The sequence below is a fragment of the Poeciliopsis prolifica genome, unplaced genomic scaffold (assembly GCF_027474105.1).
Source record: "Poeciliopsis prolifica strain line A6 unplaced genomic scaffold, Auburn_PproV2 SCAFFOLD008, whole genome shotgun sequence".
Lineage (NCBI taxonomy): Eukaryota > Metazoa > Chordata > Actinopteri > Cyprinodontiformes > Poeciliidae > Poeciliopsis > Poeciliopsis prolifica.
In genome coordinates this window covers 6,667,839-6,689,704 of record NW_026562383.1, presented here as the reverse complement: position 1 = coordinate 6,689,704, position 21,866 = coordinate 6,667,839, and the positions used below count along the sequence as shown (strand labels likewise).

Here is a 21,866-nt window from a genome sequence, read left to right as displayed (position 1 = left end):
GAACAAACTCAAAATCCAAACTGGGATCCTTGTCCAAAGGAAGGAGTCCTTTGACGAAGCTCTTTACATCAACTGGTAACGACAAAGCAACAAGAGCCGAACCAAAGGATGCAAAGAAAACTGATGTGAAACCTGGTGGTGGACTGTTTGGAAGACTGTTTCAATTATCCTCTGACGCAACAAAAACACCCGCACAGCCAGAGAAACATACCAAAATCAATACCGCTAATGAGACAGCAGAGATGAAACAACAGACTAAGACAAAAGAGAATCAGGAGGAGAATATTTCTGAAGTTGCACCTTTGGAACCAGAAGCTGCAAATCAGACAAGCTCAGAGCTTTCTGAGGAAACTATCAGCACATCTATAGAGCAGATCAACTTGTCCCAGGAATCCGTCAAAGAAACTAGTGAGGATTTGCCAGCTCCAGGGAAAACTGATGAAAATCCAGCTGATCAAGAATCAGATTTTAATATTACTGTAGCAACAGATCAGACTCCAACTGATCCAGAAAAACAACCTGAAGTCCTCCCAACTGACACGCATTTACCAAACCCAGACACAGAAGAATTGGTCATTGAGTCAACACATGAAGGAAGCATTGATGAACATTTGACTCATCCTGTGGTTGATAATAACTTCAGAGAAGTTGTGAGTTCAACCCAGGTGGGTGAAGGATCCATTCAGATAAACACAGACGAATCTTCTCCAAATTCAGACAAACTGCTTGACGCATATGATGAAACGGTTTCCTCCATTTCTTTGGAGGAGACCGTTCCATTGGTCTCCTCCAATGAAACGGTCTCCAAAATGGAGGAGACCGTTTCATTGGTCTCCTCCCACGAAACGGTCTCCAAAATGGAGGAGAACGTTCCATTGGTCTCCTCCCATGAAACGGTCTCCAAAATGGAGGAGACAGTTCCATTGGTCTCCTCCCACGAAACGGTCTCCAAAATGGAGGAGACCGTTCCATTGGTCTCCTCCAATGAAACGGTCTCCAAAATGGAGGAGACCGTTCCATTGGTCTCCTCCCACGAAACGGTCTCCAAAATGGAGGAGACCGTTCCATTGGTCTCCTCCCACGAAACGGTCTCCAAAATGGAGGAGACCGTTCCATTGGTGTCCTCCCACGAAACGGCCTCCAAAATGGAGGAGACCGTTCCGTTGGTCTCCTCCCACGAAACGGTCTCCAAAATGGAGGAGACAGTTCCATTGGTCTCCTCCCACGAAACGGTCTCCAAAATGGAGGAGACCGTTCCATTGGTCTCCTCCAATGAAACGGTCTCCAAAATGGAGGAGACCGTTCCATTGGTCTCCTCCCATGGAACGGTCTCCAAAATGAAGGAGACCGTTCCATTGGTCTCCTCCCACGAAACGGTCTCCAAAATGAAGGAGACCGTTCCATTGGTCTCCTCCCATGAAACGGTCTCCAAAATGGAGGAGACCGTTCCATTGGTCTCCTCCCACGAAACGATCTCCAAAATGGAGGAGACCGTTCCATTGGTCTCCTCACACGAAACGGTCTCCAAAATGGAGGAGACCGTTCCATTGGTCTCCTCCAACGAAACGGTCTCCAAAATGAAGGAGACCGTTCCATTGGTCTCCTCCCACGAAACGGTCTCCAAAATGGAGGAGACCGTTCCATTGGTCTCCTCGCACGAAACGGTCTCCAAAATGGAGGAGACCGTTCCATTGGTCTCCTCGCACGAAACGGTCTCCAAAATGGAGGAGACCGTTCCATTGGTCTCCTCCCATGGAACGGTCTCCAAAATGAAGGAGACCGTTCCATTGGTCTCCTCCCACGAAACGGTCTCCAAAATGAAGGAGACCGTTCCATTGGTCTCCTCCCATGAAACGGTCTCCAAAATGGAGGAGACAGTTCCATTGGTCTCCTCCAATGAAACGGTCTCCAAAATGGAGGAGACAGTTCCATTGGTCTCCTCCAATGAAACGGTCTCCAAAATGGAGGAGACAGTTCCATTGGTCTCCTCCAATGAAACAGGAGGAAACCTGAGCAGCGAAACACTTTTCACCTCCAAAGTTGAAAATCCACAAGATCAGACCAACTTCTTTGATTTGTCTGAGAGCTCCAGCTTTGCAGATTCCTCCTCTCTGAGTGCCTCAGCTGAGACTGCTGCAGCTTTTCCTCATGATTTCAGCTTGATAGACACTCAGCCGCTGTCAGCTGAGACAGAGGCTTCCCTCATAATGACAGATCCACCACCTGACCCCGACTCAGCATCCATAAAGCAAGAAGACAACCCAGACCCTTTCAGTGGAGTCAACCAAACAAATGACCAGATTGCTGACTTCGACATATTCAGCTCAAACAATGACCTCTTCTCTCAGCCTATACTTTTCGATGCGCCCAACTCAAATGGAGCAGAAGCTTCAACAAATCAATTTTCTGCCTTTCCTGATGACATCTTTGGAATTAGCCATACCTCAGACAGCACAGCTCTGTTTCCAGTGCAACCAAACATCTCCAACGTTTCTAACTCACTGAACGATTTGTTCGGATCTGACGCATCGTCCGCTGTAGGTCCTCCGACTCAGATAGATCTTTTTGCTGGAGACATTTTTGCCACAGATGCACAGTTACTTGCCGTAGCTGAAACAAGCGACGGCTTGTTTGGAGATACTCTGTTGGTCTCTGAAGGCAACAACGCTGAGCAGAAATCAGAAAGCAGCAGCTGGATGGACGATTTGCTTGGTTAATGTTGGGCTTTTGTTTTAACTTTTTGTTTACATATCCAACCCTGGCACACCAGTGAATACACTATAAACAAATCAACTGTAATTTCTGACTAAATTACAAATTTTTACCAAATTCAATCAGATTGGAATTTTTTTGTTTGAAAAGTACCCTTTCAATAAAGAACAATTTATGTACATACTATAATATGGATAACGTCGAATGACTTGCAGGAAGATTTTTATGTTAATAGACACAAACATAAGAACTATTTAAGAGAAGATATATGAAAATGTATCTTGTGAATGAATAGTCCTTTCTCTAAATGTATTCACCAGTGACTTGTGTAATAAACTTTCAAATGTATGAACAATGACATGGTTGAGTCGTTTTCTAAGTTTAACGTAAATAGGATATATTTATGTTTTTTGAGGAGGTACAAGGGTAGAAAATTTGTATTTAATTCCAGGTAAACATAAAGATGAAGAAGAAAATCTAATCTGCGTGATAAAGCCAGCCCATATTCCCATGTACTGCACTAACAGGTTCCTTCTTGCTGGAGAAACTGCGCCCCCGGATGGTCATTTGTGGAAATGCAGGACTGATGGGGATTTTTTTTTTTTTTTTAAGAATTTCTTCGGCACTAGTGGCCTCCACATTTCAGTAATCCAACATAAAGGGAGTAGCGAAAGGAAAGACATGTCAATGTCATCCAGTCTATATATTTAAATATTGACTGGACACAGTGACCTCTGCATCACAGGTCACCATTAAGTGGTCCTCAGGTTCACTTGTCTCATATGTTTTAGATGTGAGGCTCAGAAACACAAACGAGATTCACTTTCAGTCCAAACTGTATTTATTTTTACTGCTCATTGTCTTGAAGCGTGCAAATGTTGCTCTTGTTCAGTTTGCATCAGGCCAATAAAGGTGACATATGGGTAATACAGTCAATGAAATCTGCAATTTAGACACATCTGAGCTTATTCTGCTGATTTTGACAATAAAAAAGAATTTAGCAATAAGATAAATGTCTTAATTTTGAAGGAATTGTATGAGTATTTTTTCCATCTGACTCCTCAAAGTAAGTCCAGTATAGAGCATATTCCACATGAACAGAGTTATTTAATTCTTGCAGCTCATTCTGGGCAGTATTTTCTTGTGATATGTTTGTGTAAAAGATGATAAATGGTCTCAGTTTCTGCAGGACTTTCCCTGGATAAAGCAATAAACAGATCAGTAGGTAATCTGGCCAGAGCCAAAAGCTGGAATCAAACCTTCAACCTTCTGATTGCAAAACAACAGAGACTGTTGTTGCTCAGAAGTAAAGCAACAGGAAGGTTGTGTTCTTCCCAGGAGTTCTGGACTTGAGCCACATCTTGTTCTTGTTCTTGCAACCTCATGTAAAAGAACAAATCTCTGTTCTAGCAGAGTAAGTGTTGGCCTCTCCTCTCTCAAAGTAGCTGAGGTTCAGTAAATGGTAACCATGAGCGTTGCCAGAAATGTTTTTTGAAACAGGCGAAAGTTCATAACTTGGTCGACTCAGCAGTTACATGGGATCCAGATGCAGTGATTCTGAAAGACGGAAAGTAAAAAGAAGTGAAGGATGACGCATGACTAGAAGCTTCTCCAGAGATCTGTATCGTCCACACTCGTCTACCTGTTTTTCTCAGCCTCTTCCGCCGTCTCAGGAAGCTCGGTTTTCTTGGTCTCTGGCAGGAGGAAGCCCAGGGCTCCGCCAATGATCGTCAGGCTGCTTGAGATGACGATGGGGATGACCCAGTGGTACACGGCCAGCATGTTCAGCAGCGGAGCCAGTAACACTCCTCCTCTTGCTGCTATCGAGCCCAGAGCCGTGGCGGTTTGTCTGAAACGGATTAGATGACTGGACTGCTAACGCTGTCCGAACACTAGTGACTTTTCCCTGACAACAAGAAGAGCTCCTACCGAACCGATGTTGGACTCAACTCCTGGATGTAGACACACGCTACAGAACCAGCCCAGACCAGGAAGAAGCGAGCGGCCACAGCCAAAGACGTAATAGCTAGAGCATGTTCTAGGAAGGGGGATAAAAGGAAGAACGACAAATAGACCAAGCACATGTTGTGTAATATCGATCCAACCAAAAGGTTTACCTTGGGGAACAGCAACAATGAGCAAGGAAGAAAGTCCTCCTATCATCAGGGTGAATATGAATAACGCTTTTCTCCCAAATATCTCCAACAGCCACATGGAGAATAGATTAGCAGGTATTTCAAAAGCGCCAAAGAGGAACTGGGTCAAAAAGATGCTAAAGCCGAGGTTTCCCATGTCTAAGTACAGGCAGTAGATGCAGAGGTTCAGCGAAAACCTGAAAACAGGCAGAGGTCAGTTAGTCACAGTCAGAAACAACTAATCATTATTGAATAATGATTAGTTGATTCCGATCATCTGGCTAAGTGCAGCAAAGACATCAACTTGTTCTACAGAGCATTGCAATGTCCAGTTTCTGTTTTGCACTACTCACTTACCAAGCCAGCACAACAGTAAGGAAATATCTGGTGAGTATCGGGGATCTGAAAATGATCTTCATGCCACCGTTGTTTGGGGTCGTGTTCACGGTAAGCTGTGGTAGAAATTCTGGTTAAGATTGGACTCAATCCTAGATAAATACACTTAAAACAATTTGCTATATCATGATTAGGCACTTGAAACAGTTGTTTCAAAGCATTAAGACAAAATTATTACCCAAAACTGTCCAACGAACCATTTGATAAAGGATGCGTTTAAAAGATTTTAAAGCAAACCAACCTCATCCTAACCTTTCTAAGACCATGATGCAGCAGCATATCGTGCTGTAGAAAGTTTGCTGGGGACTAAATATCTCTCTTTCTGCTAAACAAAAAGATAAGAGAGACTACAACCACAAGTGCTACACAATCACAAGACTAGATCATGTAATATTATTAAAATATCTGCTATAAAGTATCAGGCTGGTCTTTGTATTGTTTCAGAGAATTAAACGGTCCCAGTCGGTGAATCTCTACTGAAAACTGGTACTTTAACAGTTAGTTGGTATCCTGAACCTTTTCCAGCAGAGAGTGAGGGACCGGCTGTTTGTTAACAGCTGCTGCTTTGGCAATGAGCTGCTTCACTTCCTCTGTCCGTCCCTTGTTTAACAGCCACCTGGCTGACTCTGGGATGAACCTGGTGAGGAAAAAGGACATGTAACTTCAAAGGTAACTGGAAACAGACGTCTTTTAAACCCTTACACACCATATGTAGACAGCAGCCACTGCAAGAGGCGCTGCACCAATCAGTTGAGCCACTCTCCATTTTCTGATGCCATAGATGGTACCAGCCAGGACGCACTGTCCGACCGAGCCGAAGAGCTGCGTCACACATGCCCCCCATGACCTTTTGGACACGCCGATCCATTCGGTGGCTGCAGCAAGGAAAAAGCACAATGCCAGAAGCAGCAGACACACGTTTTGCCTGGATAAGCTCCTAAAAAGCATGCACAAGTTAAACCAGGCGAATGAAATATACATACACAGTATAATACAGTTGACTCGATAGCCACCAGCTCCAATTCCCATCAAGAAAATGGACGCTAGATATAAGTAAATGCTGGGGCACAGAGCTGTTGTCAAGGTGAACACAAACGTTATCACCGCTGGAATTTGAGTCGCTCGCTTACGGCCAAACCTGCCAAAGTAAGGAGAGACCAAAGTGACGCGATGAAAGCCAGACCGTGGAAAATGTCTAGCCCAGTGAAACACGGCAAAGTTTGCGTTTGCAACTTGTCACCAGGTGAAAAAACGTCAAGGTGTTTAGACATATCTTCTGCAAAGCACTCCGGAAATCTGACATCATAAAAAGTGGAGATGAGTCGGCTTTGTTGTTCCCACTTACGATTCAGCAAAAGGTCCAAACATCAGAGAACCCAGAAGGATTCCAGCCAGAAACACCGTTTGTATCACTCCCACCATGTTGGACTGGCCACACACCAAATCAAACTGCAAACATTTAGATGTTTCAGTAGATCTTGATCGACTGAATGACAAGTTAAGAGTTTGTGCTCTGCCACTTACATCAGTCACTATGGTGGATTCATACAGCATGCTGCCATAAACCCATCCATCCCTGCAGCCTGTTGTCTCATTGAGTCCATAGTCCCTGATGTCCTGGATGTCCCAGTCCACATGGACGAACATCCGACACGGCTGAAGCTCCCGTCCTCCTCCCTGGGCACGGTGAGGTTCAGCTGCTCCTCTGCGGTCAGGTTAGCAGCTCTGAGGATCCAGTCCGTGTTGCAGTGCCGCTCCGGGTCAGACTGGACGAAAAGAAAGCCGGACATCAGAAAACCCTGGCAGAAGTTGGGAAATGCGAGCGCAGTAAGAGTAAGCTGCTGGAACAAGCCAAACTCTCCGATGTTCCTGAGGATCTCTCCGAAGTCTGCCATGTTGATGTCACTTCGCTGTGTGAAGGCCAAACAACAGATGTAAGCGGCGTTAACCTTTAACCACTTATCTCACCTCGAAGCAAGACGGCGGCACGTTTGATTTTACACTTTCCAGTTGAAACAAACTAGAGCTCTATGACTTTCCAGAGAGATCTTTAGGAACGAGTCACTTATCAGAAGGCATGTCGGTATTCGAAGGATTTTGCTGACAGTACATCCATATAGCTGGATGTCTTTGTGATTCAAAAATAATTTGGTCTGAAGTTCAGCCAAGACAGTTTTATGTTGCTTTGTCAGACATTCTGCACTCCAAGATTTGCAGTAAAACAATGACCTTTGAATTTTCTTACAATTCTCTACGGTTTATGGACACTTTAGATAAGCATATTTGCATACATAGCAGATGGATTATATGCTGTCCACAGTATATCTGAGCCATAAAATGTCTCATGAAGTTCAAATGACTTATATTTTTTAAACAACATAAACTAAATTAATAATTTTTTTACTTTTTTTTAATGGTCTTGTTCAAGACTGAAAAAAATACTCATTAATCTTGAAAAAAAAAAGATCAAGAAGAGTTCGATGTAAATTCTGTTCTATAAAACAATGTTTGATAATCTGAAACATTTAAGTCTGACAAAAAAGCAGAACAAATCTGTCAGGGGGCAAATACTTATTCAGACTTTTTGTAAGTACAAAAAGTATTTATAATGCTTAAGTTAAAGTTATTAAAGTGAAATAATTTCACCTCCACATATCTGCAGGCCTTCACTGTGCATCACTGGCTACTTTAATTTGTGCAGGTAACGGAACAAAAGCGAGAGCCGATAAATTACCTTGTAAAAGAACGGCAGTGGCTTCAAAGGCTGAACACGAGCTTCAGTCTGTCAGTGCAAACAGGACGCACTGAAAGGTTGACACAACTCATGTCACCATCAATGACCCAAACAAGTTAAAATGTAACCAGGGAAACAAAAATGGTTCGGATTACGTTAAATGTCAGTCCCACATGGCTTAAAACAAGCTGTCAGCAAAACAGTGCAAGTGTGTGTGTGCTTTCGAAAAGCAGCTCTGAATCTAAAAATAAAACTATTTTATATATATATATATATAGATATAATATATATATATATATATATATATATATATTATATATATATTATATATATATATATGGTGGTATGTAGGAACAACATGTGTATATGTAGTTTTATCTCAGCATAGTGAAATATAGTTTATATGCATGTAATTACATAGACAGTGTGCAGGCTATGGAATAAAAGCGAAAGCTGATAAAAGCTATCTATTTTTACAATCTGTTAAATATTAAGAATATGATGTCTTTGCATCTGGCAGGAGGTGATGTCAGATTATAGTGCTTTCTTTAAAATAGACAGCAGGTGGTTGTACTTTATCAAGTCATAATATGTCACATCAGTGGTAAAATTATTACTCCAGTATCTGAAAGCTATGTTTAAAAAAAAAAAGAAAACATAGGGTTTATTTCTGCTCCTAAAAACATAGATACTGACTTGTAGGTAAGAAAAGCTACGTGTTTGTAGCTGTAGCTTGAAAACTGTGAATGTAGACGAGAAACAACATTTGACGGAGAGGACCAGGAAGGGCAGCAGAAATCTGGGCTGTTGCCTGCCAACACGGACTGGGACGGTCCTCTGTAAGAGACGGTTTGGGTCAAATGGCGATTCTAAATCGCCTCGGATTCTACATCTAAAACTCTGATCTGACCCAAACTAGACGAATCTGCACTGAGCAGAGGAGATTAAAAATTAAATTAAATTAAAAATTCAGTTTTGGACTTTTGGTGTCAACCTGAACTCCAGAATGCATGAACTTATAAAACTTAAAGGAAATTTTTCTTGACAGATTTGTGAAACATTCACTGTAATTGTGGAAAATAAGAAAAGGAATGTCTTTTTTTTTTTTTTTTCTCGGGCGTTGCTTCGTCTCGTGAACCCTGTGGATAGTTTTGAAGGCAGTAAGTGTGTGTTCTTGGGATCCTAGTAAAACACAACTTTACTTTTAGAGAATTGTGATTTTTTTTTTTTGTATGAAGGTAGAAAAAAATAACTGCAAAATATTCAACAGGCTTTCCTTGTACAGATGCCTCAACAACATACATACACCAATGTTTTAATATGTTTAATGATGATAATTTTTAGAGACCAAAAACTAAACTTTTTCTTTACCTTCGTAAAGAGATCACAAAAAATAAACTCTATACAATAATGAAGCAGCACCGCAACCATAAAGGTTTCCAACATTTTCATAAAACAGCAACCAGTATAATAATGAGACGTGAAGCTTCTGTCAAAAAGGTTTTCACACAAATGTCTCAACAAAGTAAAAGCCGTTAGTCAGAGTTTTATGCCCTGATTTCATACCTCTTTTTTTCAGTGGTTGTAAATTTGTCATTTTTTTTCTCCCCACAAAAACATAAGCGCACGAGTTAAAAAACAAACAAATCAAAAACAGATTGATTATTCCATATTTGCAAAAGTAGATTGGGTTGTAACCTAAATACCACTTGGAAAGGATTTGAAAGTTAGGAGCTCGAAACAACGTTCTCTTAATTATTGAGCGTTAGTATCGATAAACAATCAAACCGTCTGGATGCTTTGACAATTACAGGAGATAAAATAAAAATCCACTGATTAGCCGTAGCTACACAGCCAGAGCTCCAATGAAACCTCTAAGTGCTCTAGAAAAATGAAACTGTACAGACTAAAACTTGGTTGATTTGATTTGCAAATCTTCGTTTGAGTCTCGTTGGTGATTCGTCTTGTTCTTCGTCCTGCGGTGAGAAAAGAGAAGATCTTCAAAACCAACAATGTTTGAACAAAAAAAACAAAACAAAAGGTCATCAACAAAGTGGTAAATGCAACCAAAACAAACGCGTGTCCAGCGGAAGAAATTGGTCGCGTTTTTTTACGAAAAACAAAGAAAATCTCGCAACCACTGGAATTTGATGCTACTCCATTTTGTTTGCTTTTTGTGAATAACAAAACTCATCTCAGTGTCTTCTTCAGAGGTTTCTGTGTCGTCCTCTTCAGTGAGTTTTGGTGCAGTGCAGTGTGAAAGTGAACTGCACCAGCTGAAAATTAATGTAACAAATGTTGCAATTTTGTTCTCCGGTCAAACCAAGTCTGCTGGACTACGAGGTTTGAAAACTGCTGCAATAATTGAGGATTTTGACATTTTAGGTCCAGTGGTCAGGAGTGTATCAATCAGGCATACAACAAGCAAAGATTCTCATAAATAAGATGAACCAGAAAAGGCAAACATTTGTGTAGTTTTGTGTAGCTTTCTCACCAGTTGCCTTCGGCTTGACGGGTCGAGTCGGGGAGTTCTGTTCTTCTGGTCTCGGGAAGCAGGAAGCAGAGGGCTCCGCTGAGGACGGTGAGGCTGCTGTAGACCACGATGGGGATGGACCAGTGGTACACGGCCAGCATGTTGAGCAGCGGGGAGAGCAGTCCTCCGACTCGGCTCGCGATGGAGCCCAAACCCGAGGCGGTTTGTCTGAAGCAGGGAGGGACAAGTCGTTCCTCAAATGTTTGTCCAGCAAGTTGTTTTTGTCTGCTTAATGCACTGCTTTAAAAGGAAGACGCAAGTACTACAGCCGAGGCAGAATTAGTACTGAACGCTTACCAGGAAAATGTTTCCCCCTTTTTAAATTTTTTTTTTTGTAAATTGCTTTGTTAAAAGAGCCACATTTTGTTGATCCCGACTGATTTGTAAAGGCAATAAAAATCCAGAGAGGTGAATACTTTCATCCCGAGTGAGAATCTGAGGCGTCAGACGGAACAACGAGGCGAAACGTTCCACATTTAAAAATGACCAGGTTGCAGAACAGTGTCATTATCAGGCGTCTTGAAGGGAAATCCATCAGCGGGAGTCGGCTTACCGAAAAGACGTCGGGAACAGTTCCTGAACATACAGGTTGCATATAGAGCCGGCCCAGTTGGTCAGAAAACGTCCGCCAATGGCTAACGCAGTGACAGCAATGGCATTACCTGGACAAGACAAAGAAACAGAAACTCAGAAGTACATTATAGAGGCTATAATATCACGAATGCAAAGCATAGATTGGGATTGTTTATTGATAATTATATCAAAATCTTTTCTAGAGTAAAAATCACAAATTATTTCAGGACTTCCAAGTCAGGAAGCTTGTCTTGTGACACTGATGGAAAAATAATTACAATCACTCATCAATCAATTTCTTCAAATTATGTTCAAATCATTATTAGGAGTTTATTTGAAATAAAATGACTAATCCTACACATGGACAAAAAGTAAATAATGAGTTTAGTTCAGTGGCTTCTGCCAAATTACCAAACTTTGTTTCATAAGCCTAAAATCACAGACGCAAAATAAATAAACTGCATTTATTCTCTATCAGTCCAAACCATTTAGGAACTGACCTTTTTACATTTTCACATACATATATGACTGTGGTGCTTTTTTTAAATGACAACTTGCTGCAGTGCAATGTTGCTTCAGCTGCCACACTAAGCTGTGTGCTGAGAGAAAGAAGAAGAAGAAGACGTTTTGTGGTTGGTTGCCTAAGTAAACATTTTTGGTTTGGAAAACGCAGCCGTGCAACGTTAAATCGAGTCAGTATGAAGTCAGTTATATGTATATAAAACACACTGGGTGAATAAACAGGCTTTACTTTGAGGTACTGCGAGGATCAAGAGGCACAGAAATCCTCCGATCACGAGTGTGGTGATCAGCGACGCTTTCCTGCCGACCGCCTCCAGCAGCCAGATGCAAACAATGTGAGCCGGTACTTCAGAGAGTCCAAACAAGGCCTGAGTCAGGAAGATGTCCAAGCCGAAGTTCCCCACATTCAGCGAAAGGCAGAAGTAGGTAACATTCAGGGAGAACCTGCAGAAAACAAAAACATTCAGTCTGTTAAGTTGTCATACTTCTAATTTCTTGTTTAGGTATCACAACTCCACAGGAAATGTGTTCTGCAGTGTAACTTACCAGGCCAAAATGATGGTGAGGAAATACTTCCTTAACACAGGAGATTTAATTAGACATATTATGCCTCCCTTTTCCACATTTTCTTTGACAGTAATCTGCAAAGGACACAGCATCATGTTAACAGTTGCTTGATTATAACTAATCACCGAATATGACAACATTTAATCTGCTCTGATTTGCTGAGTTAGTAAAAATAAGGCCTTCATTGCAAAAGTAACAATATTCCTCATTTAATCAGATTGTGTTGACAAACTTCAGTGTGTTTTGATTGGGATTTTTATCTGAGCGCATCGTACTCAAATTTATTTTCTAAAGTCAAGAAAATGTTCGTCACAAGGCACTGAATTGTCCTACGTCGTTCTGTTTTTCCCCTTTCATTACAATTATTGTATGAAACCCGTTCGACTTTTATGAAGCTACATTTATCGTCGTCTCCTTGGAGACAGACAGTCGCACCTTTTCCAGGAGAGAGTCTGAAACTTTGCGTTTGTTAATGGCCGCCACTTTGATGATCAGCTCTTCGGCCTCGTCCCTCCGTCCCCTCTCCAACAACCACCTGGCCGACTCTGGAATAAACCTGTGAAAAATCAGATGGATACTTTCTTTAGTCTCCTTTGCTGTTCATCTGCCTCATATGTCAATATCGTATGAAGATATAGAACCAGGAGGCTTAAACACATCCAGTAGCATGTACACTGACACTTTAAAAAAAAAAGTCAGATTAAGTTAGAGTTTACAGCATTTGTGGATTTTGCTCTGCGACGTAACTCCAGATTATTCACAGAGTTTTGAATAGAGGATATCTGAAATATTCTAAAGAAAATGTGCCTCAAACTAAAATACACGGAAACAGCAGCATCGTTTATTTCCTTGATTGGCCGAACCACCAAAAAGAGAGAAAATACAGATGCTAGCTTTTGCTGTAGCGCTAAGACAGTTTCCACTGTGTGCATTGATGCATGTTAAAGTATAAATGTTGTCTGAACTATTTATTATTTTTAGTTTTAGTTTCAACTGTGTGCAGATCTTAGCTTCGTGTTCGTTGTCCCCAACAAACAGGAACACCAGGAATCCACTGTACTATTCAAGGATAATCTTGTAAATCGGTTGTTTTCTGTTGGTTTGAAAATAAATCAGAGCTTGTAGCGCTTTTTCTTCTCTTTCGAGAGTTGTAACACTGAGGAAAAATGTGAATTGCTGGTCAGAGCTCAAGCGAAAAATGTGGAATTACGCATCGAGCCAGAAAATCCTGTTGCAACGCTGAAATACAAACAGTTTTTTCCCCACAGACCATATGTAAAAAGCGATCACAGCAAACGGAACGGCTGTGACCAGCTGAGCCAGTCTCCAGTCTCTGATGAAGTAGATCATGCCGCCGAGGACGGCCTGTCCGACAGCACCACACAGCTGAGTGATGCAGGCTCCCCAGGACCGTTTGGACACACCGATCCATTCGGTGCCTGAAGCAAAAAACATATAAACACTGTGATTGTGGAAAAGAACACCTGAAAGAAAGGATAATGTCACAGGCAGGATACTCTTGGGACAGCCTAGCAGTGGTTACAATAAATTACAAGTTGATAACAACGCTTGTTTTCCTGTGGTCTTTACGAGGCATCGGTGGCTTGACCTTTTCTACCAGGACGGCTCCAATCAGTTCAGACGCTTTTCCCTTACAACTGAATAACAGCTCCAGGACGTGGAGGTGTCATATAACTGGGCAGCCAAAGAGTCCAAAACGTAGTGTGACGTGATGGGTACGCATCACGAACACAACAACGGAGGACATGAAGCAGTGCAGGGAGCAGCGTGCAGCTTCTGGTCAAACTCAGCTGCTGTTTTTACAGAGTGGGGCTCAATCTGCAACCCACCAAACTCCCACCACCATTATCACCATCATCCACAAACAGGGAGTTGAGAGGCAACCAGTGACTCCATCCACCGTTTGGTGCCCATTTTGGAAACGAAAAATCGTTGTAGCTTGAATTATTTCCAAATTTCTCATCCCTAGTTGCATGTCTACCACATTACATCCTGGACTGGTCAATCCCTTATTGTGTGTGTTTTTTTTTTGTCAGAGTCAGTTTAGGAGAAATAAAAATATGATAAAATAAACTTTACTTAGGATGACGCCGTTGAGTCGATAGCCTCCATATCCAATTCCCGCCATGAACTGGGAGGCCAAATACAAAGGGTAGGTCGGACATAACCCAGTCGTTACAGAGAAGAGGAGCATCAGAACTACGGGGATCTGGGCCGCTCGTTTACGGCCAAACCTGAAACACACACGAATCAGTGAACACGTGGAAATGTAGGTGGAAGTGTGGAAAAGTAACACTGAGGAAGCTTCTCTTCAAAAAGTGCTCGCTCTATGAAACGCTCACGTTCTTTCTACTCGACACTAATTCTGCTCGACATTTTGAAAACGTGACGAACAACAGCAAAAAGCGACTTCCGCCCGCCATTCGGGTCGAACCCTGCACATGGGGCACATGGGGCACATGGGACACGACACATGGGACCCGCCCAGGCACATGTAGGGGGATGGGGGGGTCAAGAGGGGCTTGAACCCTTGCCCCTTTTATCCTTGATGCCCCTAGTGCCCTTTTTGAGTTTTTTTTTTTATCTGTATGACAGAAGGTCTGTTTGTGCCCCTCAGCAGTAATATGAATAATATGAGAATGTAAGTGTGTAAGTCTCAAATATCTGCTCGGTTCATCAATACGGGAGTTGCAATGTTGCGCTGACGTTTGTGGACGCGTCTGCTCCCGCTGTGTGCCCTTTTTTAACTTTGAGCCCCCGCCCCTCCAAAGATCTCTGCATGGCCCTGGACCCGTCTGCAGCCGCAGCCTCAGAAGTTTCACATTGTCCTACTTTGTCGCGTCGCCAGTCCTTTTTTTGCACGTTTTTGTGTATGAGGCTCAACATTTCATTCACAAAATTTTCACCAAGTGTCGACTTACGATTCAGCGAAAGGTCCAAGTAAGAGACAACCAGCGAGGATGCCAGCCATCAGCACCGTCTGCGCAATGCCCAAAAAATGAGCCTGGTCACAAACTAGATCAAACTGGGCAAAAACAACAAAACACATTAATTGGAGATGTATTGGAACTTACTGAGTGAAAGAGGCTTATCACTTACATCAGTCACTATGGTGGATTCATACAGCATGCTGCCATAAACCCATCCATCCCTGCAGCCTGTTGTCTCATTGAGTCCATAGTCCCTGATGTCCTGGATGTCCCAGTCCACAGGGACGAACATCCGACACCGGCTGAAGCTCCCGTCCTCCTCCCTGGGCACGGTGAGGTTCAGCTGCTCCTCTGCGGTCAGGTTAGCAGCTCTGAGGATCCAGTCCGTGTCGCAGTGCCGCTCCGGGTCGGACTGGGTGAAAATGACGCTCGCAAAGTGGAAAGGCAGGATGAGGTTTGGGAAGCAAAGAGCAAAGAGGATGGTCTTCTGAAACAATCCAAACTCCCCTATGTTACGCAGGACTTCCCCAAAGTCAGCCATGGTCAGAGCGCAGACCTGCACTCCGGTGATGCTGCGAGGGAAAGACCTTTAGACAAAGAGCCCGTTAATGTTTAAACCCACCCAAGCGTGATTCAGGAGAGATGAGATGGCGCTTTCACTTAGAAGCAGTATTCCTGATTTATTTTTTAAACCAGATTTATATCATCCTGGCATCTCCTACAGGATGACATCCTTAAAATCATTTTTGTTTTCTGGACTAAAGATTAAGCAATCTGGGAAACAGACTGATCAAAACAGCAAGTAAAAGTCCTCAAGTTTAAGCTTTGCCTGGCACAAATACTTTAATTACACAAAGACAAAACAACAGATGAACTCCAAGTCATAAAAAGTGTTCCTTTTTTTTTTTTTTTTTACTGCGTGCTGACTCGTCAAATCATGGCCAGTAGTCTTACCTGACATCTGTTAAATAACATTTTGGACTTTCGATACTTTATTTATAGTTTGAAGGTTCATAAAACTGTCAGCAATAAATCATAGGTGTAAAGTGGCTTTATATAGTTTAATCTGTCATAAAGTTGGCTCAGATTATTCCTTAAATATGTAATGTTTTAAAATAGCAAGCGGTCAAAACTCCAGCCATGTAATGTCGACCGTTTTATTGACAGACACGCATGTCATCCGCCTGGATCATTAGGTAACCAGTCAATAAGTTACAATGAGGCAAGTAGTAGATTAAAAATGGTAGAAAAAAGTGCATGTGCATAAATGTTACCCTGCAACCTGGAGTGGCTGAGAGTGATGTAATAGAAAAGATCTTCCTCCAACATGTGATGCTGCGACACAGAAAAGATGAGACACACACTTTGAGTTCTCAACATCCAGCGGAAGATTTATTCTTTTTATGGGAGCTCAATCTTTTCTACGCCGCCAATGCAATGCGCCCCTAGTGGTCACGTGGAGAATTGCATGGACGAACTGAAATAACGCTAAATAACTTTTTACAAAAAATTAAAAGATACAAAATAAAAAATTATGTTTATGTTTTCTTACTTGCTGTCTTTATTTACTAGTAACTTTGTTTTTCACGCCTCTACATAAACATGTCAAGATCGGGTTCTACACAGTCTGAGAAGCATTTCAGTTACCAGGAAGGATAGATTTATGTTTTAATCTAACTAAAACTCACAAAGTCATCCTCTCTGTATACTGGGAAAAGTGGATCAACTCTTAACATTACCCAATGGGTGGAATATATTTGTCCCGGATCCCAAAATCCTAACAGAGAACACAATTTAGGAGTAGGTATAAAACATTTTGAAAATGTTAGCTTGTACTTTCTTGATTTATTAAACTTAATGCTTCCAAATTATTCTGCGCAGAGAACAGATTGCTCGCCCCTTACACAAAACATGTCCGTTCAGCAGGCGGCAGAACAGCCGACTTTTCCTGATGACTTTTCCCAACCTCATCTCCCAGATGACGGGTTTGAGCGCGTAGGCTCAAACTTGGGATCCAAAGCAACAACAACAAAAAGGTTTTCTTTGTCATTTAGAGTTTGGTTGATTTTCTGGTGTGGATTTCAGCCACGACGATGTCACTTCCTGTCTTCCCGTTGGTCAAATCCCTGCAGGTCAAAAGGACAATAGTGTCTGTACAGTGTAATTGATCAATCTTGTAAACGATACGGACAAGTAAGCTTTTTTTTTGTAAGATTTTTTTCTCTGCTTTGAAAATATCATGGAGTAGCTATCAACAGCTTGGACACAGGATTTCAAAGGTTTTAGAGGGTTTTGTGAAAAGAGAAGCAATAATAAACTGTTTCAAAATGTGTGTTAGTATATGCTTGCATGCCCTAAACCTATTATTTAGTTGTACCTTCACTTTTTTTTTTTTGGCTGGAGCCTATAAACACCGCCAATTGGTCACAACGTATTCATAACGCTGTAGATGTTTGTGTTTGGTCCCTTCTCCTGCCTGATACCTTTGCGCACTGAGGTCTTCTTGATGGACCTCTATGTATTTAGCCAAAGGTGGCAAACGTGCAAAAGTTTGGAGGTTTTTATTTATTTATTTCAGTTCCTGAAATTGATGGCAGATGTAAACTCTGAAATACTGAATGCCAAAAATGAATCAAAAGGTGCAGTAAAAAGAAAAAAAATAGTTGTGTTGTGCTTGTCTTGTTGTTGAGAGACTTCAAAAGGGGTGTGAACACTTTTGAGAGCACGTATATTTCAATTTTTGTTCCAATCCATCTCCAAATACTCCAATTTTTTTTAGTGTTTGTATTCAGAACTCTATATACTTAATGTTTCAAGAGCTCACCAGCTGTATCTCATGTTGCAATTGGCGAGCTAGCCAGGAGTCATACGGGCTGCCCCAAAACTTAAAGATACTAGGGTGCCTCAGATCACATGGGTGACACACACACACACTACTTCTCCAGTGAGAGTACCACAGGATATGAGCTCACCCGTTGCTCTCGCCATCAGTGGTTGAATCAGGAAGATCTTTTCTGCTGGTCTCAGGAAGCAGGAAGACGAGTGCGCCACTTAGCACAGCAAGGCTGCTAAAGACGATGATGGGAATGGAGCGGTGGTACACAGCCAGCATGTTGAGCAACGGCGACAGCAGCCCTGCAACTCTAAAGGCAATGGAGCCCAAAGACACTGCAGTTTGCCTAAACGAACAGAGCATATTTCAGTTGCAAAAATATTCGATTATCATGTGAGTGTGTGTATCTATAAAACTTTTTCATATGACTCACCTCATAGAAGTAGGAAACAGTTCTTGAATGTAAACCAGACACACTGAGCCGGCCCAGTTCAAGAAGAACTTCCCTATGGTGACCAGAGATGTTACGGCAACAGCGTTGTCTGAAATTCGGGTGAAGCAGAAGCATTTCCAACAGTGAGAATACACCAAGATTATTCCTTCAGCGTTAGATTCAGCAGTTTACCTTGAGGAAAAGCCAGGGTCAAAAGGCAAACAGCCCCAGCCACGAGGAGAGTTGACAACAGCGATTTCTTCCGTCCCAAAACCTCTAAAAACCAGATGCAGAGGAGATGTGCAGGCACCTCGGAAATCCCGAACAGAAACTGGACCAGGAAGATGTCCAGACCAAACTTGCCCACGTTCAGAACGAGGCAGAAGTAACCCAGGTTCAACGAGAACCTTAATATGTAAGACATTAATTATTTGCTCATCATGGACATGGAAAGCAAATCAACGGTGCCTCACTCACCAGGCAAAGGATATGATGAAGAAATGTTTCATCAGCACTGCCGAGGTGAAAATTGTTTTGATTCCTCCACTTTCCACTTTTTTCTCCTCGCTTACCTGTCCAGCAAATATAAATTTAATAAAATGCAAACGTCAAAGAAATAGTTTGTTCTCCTGAAATAAAATCCTAATTTCAGAACTAATTTTTGTATTTACTCAGGATTAACAGCAGAGTCATCATGATGGGTCATGATGACTCTGCTGTTTTCACACTGTGCCAACCGCTCAGGTGTGGAGCTGTTAGTTTTTCTTTGACTCTAGAAGTCAAATTTGGTTGAATATTATATCTGCTAAACTGGGTGAACCTTGTCGAGCAGGTTCTCTGGGATTTCCTTTTTATTGATCGCTGCAGCTCTTCGGATCAGTTCCTTGGCTTCCTCTGGCCTTCCCTGCCCCAGGAGCCACCGGGCCGACTCGGGAATCCACCTAAAAAAAAAAAAAAAACAAAGCTGTTGAGCAAATACAAACCGGTTCAAACCTGAGGATCCGATGTGTAACCAACAAAAACACCTACCATATGTAGAGGAACACCACAGCCTCGGCCCCTGCCACCACATACTGCGCTTTCCTCCAGTCCCGGACGAAGTAGACCAGCCCGGCCAGCGCACACTGTCCGAAACTTCCAAACACCTGGCTGACACAGGAGGCCAGGGACCTCTTAGTGATCCCAATCCACTCTGTAGCTGCAAAATACACAGCAGGGTTGTTTTCTCAAAGCACAGCCACGTCCACTGTCGCATGAAAACATCCTGCTGAATTTATGTTTTTTCTTTAACAAGCACATATCGATCGCAAGCTTCTTTTTCTTTGGAAATTAAGCTCAATTTATTTTCACTTGAAAAACAAAAAAGTCAACGCCGTTCCAATACTTTTCTTCAATCTCCTTTGAACGCAACTTCAACCGAACTAGATTTATCAGAACAAACCCGTTTCAAAATGCTGAGTAACTATTTTCTCATCATGTGCATTTGGTTGGATACGACTGTGTGTAACTCCAGATGTTTTTAAGTGGACATGGATGCAGGAGTCCTTATTTAGCAGGACTACATGGCTAACAAGAGGTTTGAAATGTGTTTTATTCCATTTCAGTGACTTGGTTTGACTTTCTCTGTTGTTAAAATTAATACTAAATATCCATGAGTCCAAAAATTAGTCGTGTGATCCTCCATATTTTGAAATTGATCCGATACCAAATAAACAGAGGTCCCGTATTGTCAATTCAGATATCGATAATTTTTATTAACCTTTGGCATATTGTCAAACGTCTGACCGTTGTTATTTTTGCTTTGAATTATTTTTGTCAAACCTAGAGTAAAAAATTTGACAAAGTTTATAGGTACCTACAACATACATTAATAATATCTTTACATGATTTGTGTGAATCTTTCGTAAATAAAATAATTTTTTCTGAGGCAGAGTTGAAAGACAATGCAAAAGGTTTCAATTTGGAATGTGAAACTAAAGTATCGATCTTATCATGCTAGTATTAATCCGATACTGATACAGACTTAGCTTTGATATTATCGATATTTTTGGATCAATCCGCCCACTTCTACGAAAAAGGTGAGAAAAAGACGAACCCAGCACTATAGAGTTCATCCTGTATCCTCCCAGCGCCGCTCCAACAATAAACTGGGACACGTTGTAAACGTAAACATTTGGAGACACACCGGCAACGACCAGAAATATCAAAAGCAGGACGACGGGGAGCTGAGTGGTTCTCTTGCGGCCATACCTGAACACAGATAAAGGCTTTAAATCTTTTGCTTGTTTTTTATGCAACAAGTCAGTAAGGCAATCATTTAATTTATTTTTATTTTTTTTAAAGGAACTTACGAGTCAGCAACTGGTCCAAAGATGAACGAGCCTGCGAGCATACCCGTCATGAAGATGGTCTGAGTGATTTCGGCCATGTTAGACTTCTCACAGACAAGATCAAACTGCAAAAATGGATGCTGAGATAATTAGAAGGCAGTCGCTGTAAATAACATAATCACTCTTTACTTACATCAGTCACTATGGTGGATTCGTACAGCATGCTGCCATAAACCCATCCATCCCTGCAGCCTGTTGTCTCATTGAGTCCATAGTCCCTGATGTCCTGGATGTCCCAGTCCACAGGGACGAACATCCGACACCGGCTGAAGCTCCCGTCCTCCTCCCTGGGCACGGTGAGGTTCAGCTGCTCCTCTGCGGTCAGGTTAGCAGCTCTGAGGATCCAGTCCGTGTCGCAGTGCCGCTCCGGGTCGGACTGGGTGAAAAGGAAGCTGCAGAAGAAAACTGGGAGCAAAAAATGTGGAGAAGCCAGCGCCAGGAGAAGAAGCTTTTGGAAGAAGCCAAAGTCCCCGACGGTCAGGAGGATTTCCCCAAAGTCCACCATCTTTGCGCAGACGAAGAAGAAGCCGCTAAGGCCGTCTTTATCGAGGCGTACATGAAAAATCAATATTTAAACTGTGACTCTAATCAGTCACTGAGTGTGAGGGGAAAAGCAACCTTCAACACAAAGTTAGTGGGGCAATGGTTGACATGTTGAAATAAGCGAAGGAAGCTGAGAGGTAGAGCTTGTGTTTTTGTTTCACTGTCAGGACATAGTGACAGTTTTAACAAATGTGTAAAAACAAATTTTCGTAAAAGTGTTCATTTTTACATATTTGTTAAAACTGTCACCATGTCGTGACAGTATGAGACAGATGATGTGTGGAAAAAATGTTTAAAAATTAAGTTTCCTGGATTCTCTCCCAGTGCGACTATTGCACTGAAGAAATGCACCGACCGCTCCCAGTCCAAAGCAGCCAATCAGAGCCAGGAGGAGGGTGTTAGTGCTGTCAATCAATCTTGTGTGCGGTGCTAAATATGCTAGTAGTGGCAGAGAAACAAGTTACTTCAGGGAAAGTGCAGTCATTGGCCATGCTAACTAGCTTTAGCACACATGACCAGTTCCACTGTGGTTAACCAGCTGTGT

The 21,866-nt window shown here is 42.2% G+C and overlaps 2 protein-coding genes and 1 pseudogene across 2 annotated transcripts; all 3 read right to left on the bottom strand.

Annotated features, from left to right (window-relative positions):
* Positions 1-3,546: 3,546 nt before the first annotated feature.
* Positions 3,547-8,012, bottom strand: LOC129361572 (solute carrier family 22 member 13-like; annotated as a pseudogene).
* Positions 8,013-9,330: 1,318 nt separating this feature from the next.
* LOC129362044 (solute carrier family 22 member 13-like) lies at positions 9,331-15,692 on the bottom strand. The gene is made up of 10 exons (XM_055033364.1): positions 15,293-15,692; positions 15,115-15,218; positions 14,273-14,427; positions 13,443-13,611; positions 12,608-12,728; positions 12,152-12,246; positions 11,835-12,049; positions 11,064-11,172; positions 10,472-10,678; positions 9,331-9,953 (listed from the first exon to the last, which is right to left on the bottom strand). The coding sequence occupies exons 1-10, from the start codon at positions 15,662-15,664 to the stop codon at positions 9,884-9,886; spliced, it is 1,617 nt and encodes a 538-aa protein (XP_054889339.1). The 5' UTR covers positions 15,665-15,692; the 3' UTR covers positions 9,331-9,883.
* An 826-nt stretch (positions 15,693-16,518) lies between these two features.
* Positions 16,519-21,351, bottom strand: LOC129361587 (solute carrier family 22 member 13-like). The gene is made up of 10 exons (XM_055032515.1): positions 20,913-21,351; positions 20,741-20,844; positions 20,485-20,639; positions 19,419-19,587; positions 19,210-19,330; positions 18,867-18,961; positions 18,582-18,796; positions 18,390-18,498; positions 18,096-18,302; positions 16,519-17,249 (listed from the first exon to the last, which is right to left on the bottom strand). The coding sequence occupies exons 1-10, from the start codon at positions 21,282-21,284 to the stop codon at positions 17,174-17,176; spliced, it is 1,623 nt and encodes a 540-aa protein (XP_054888490.1). The 5' UTR covers positions 21,285-21,351; the 3' UTR covers positions 16,519-17,173.
* Positions 21,352-21,866: the final 515 nt, after the last annotated feature.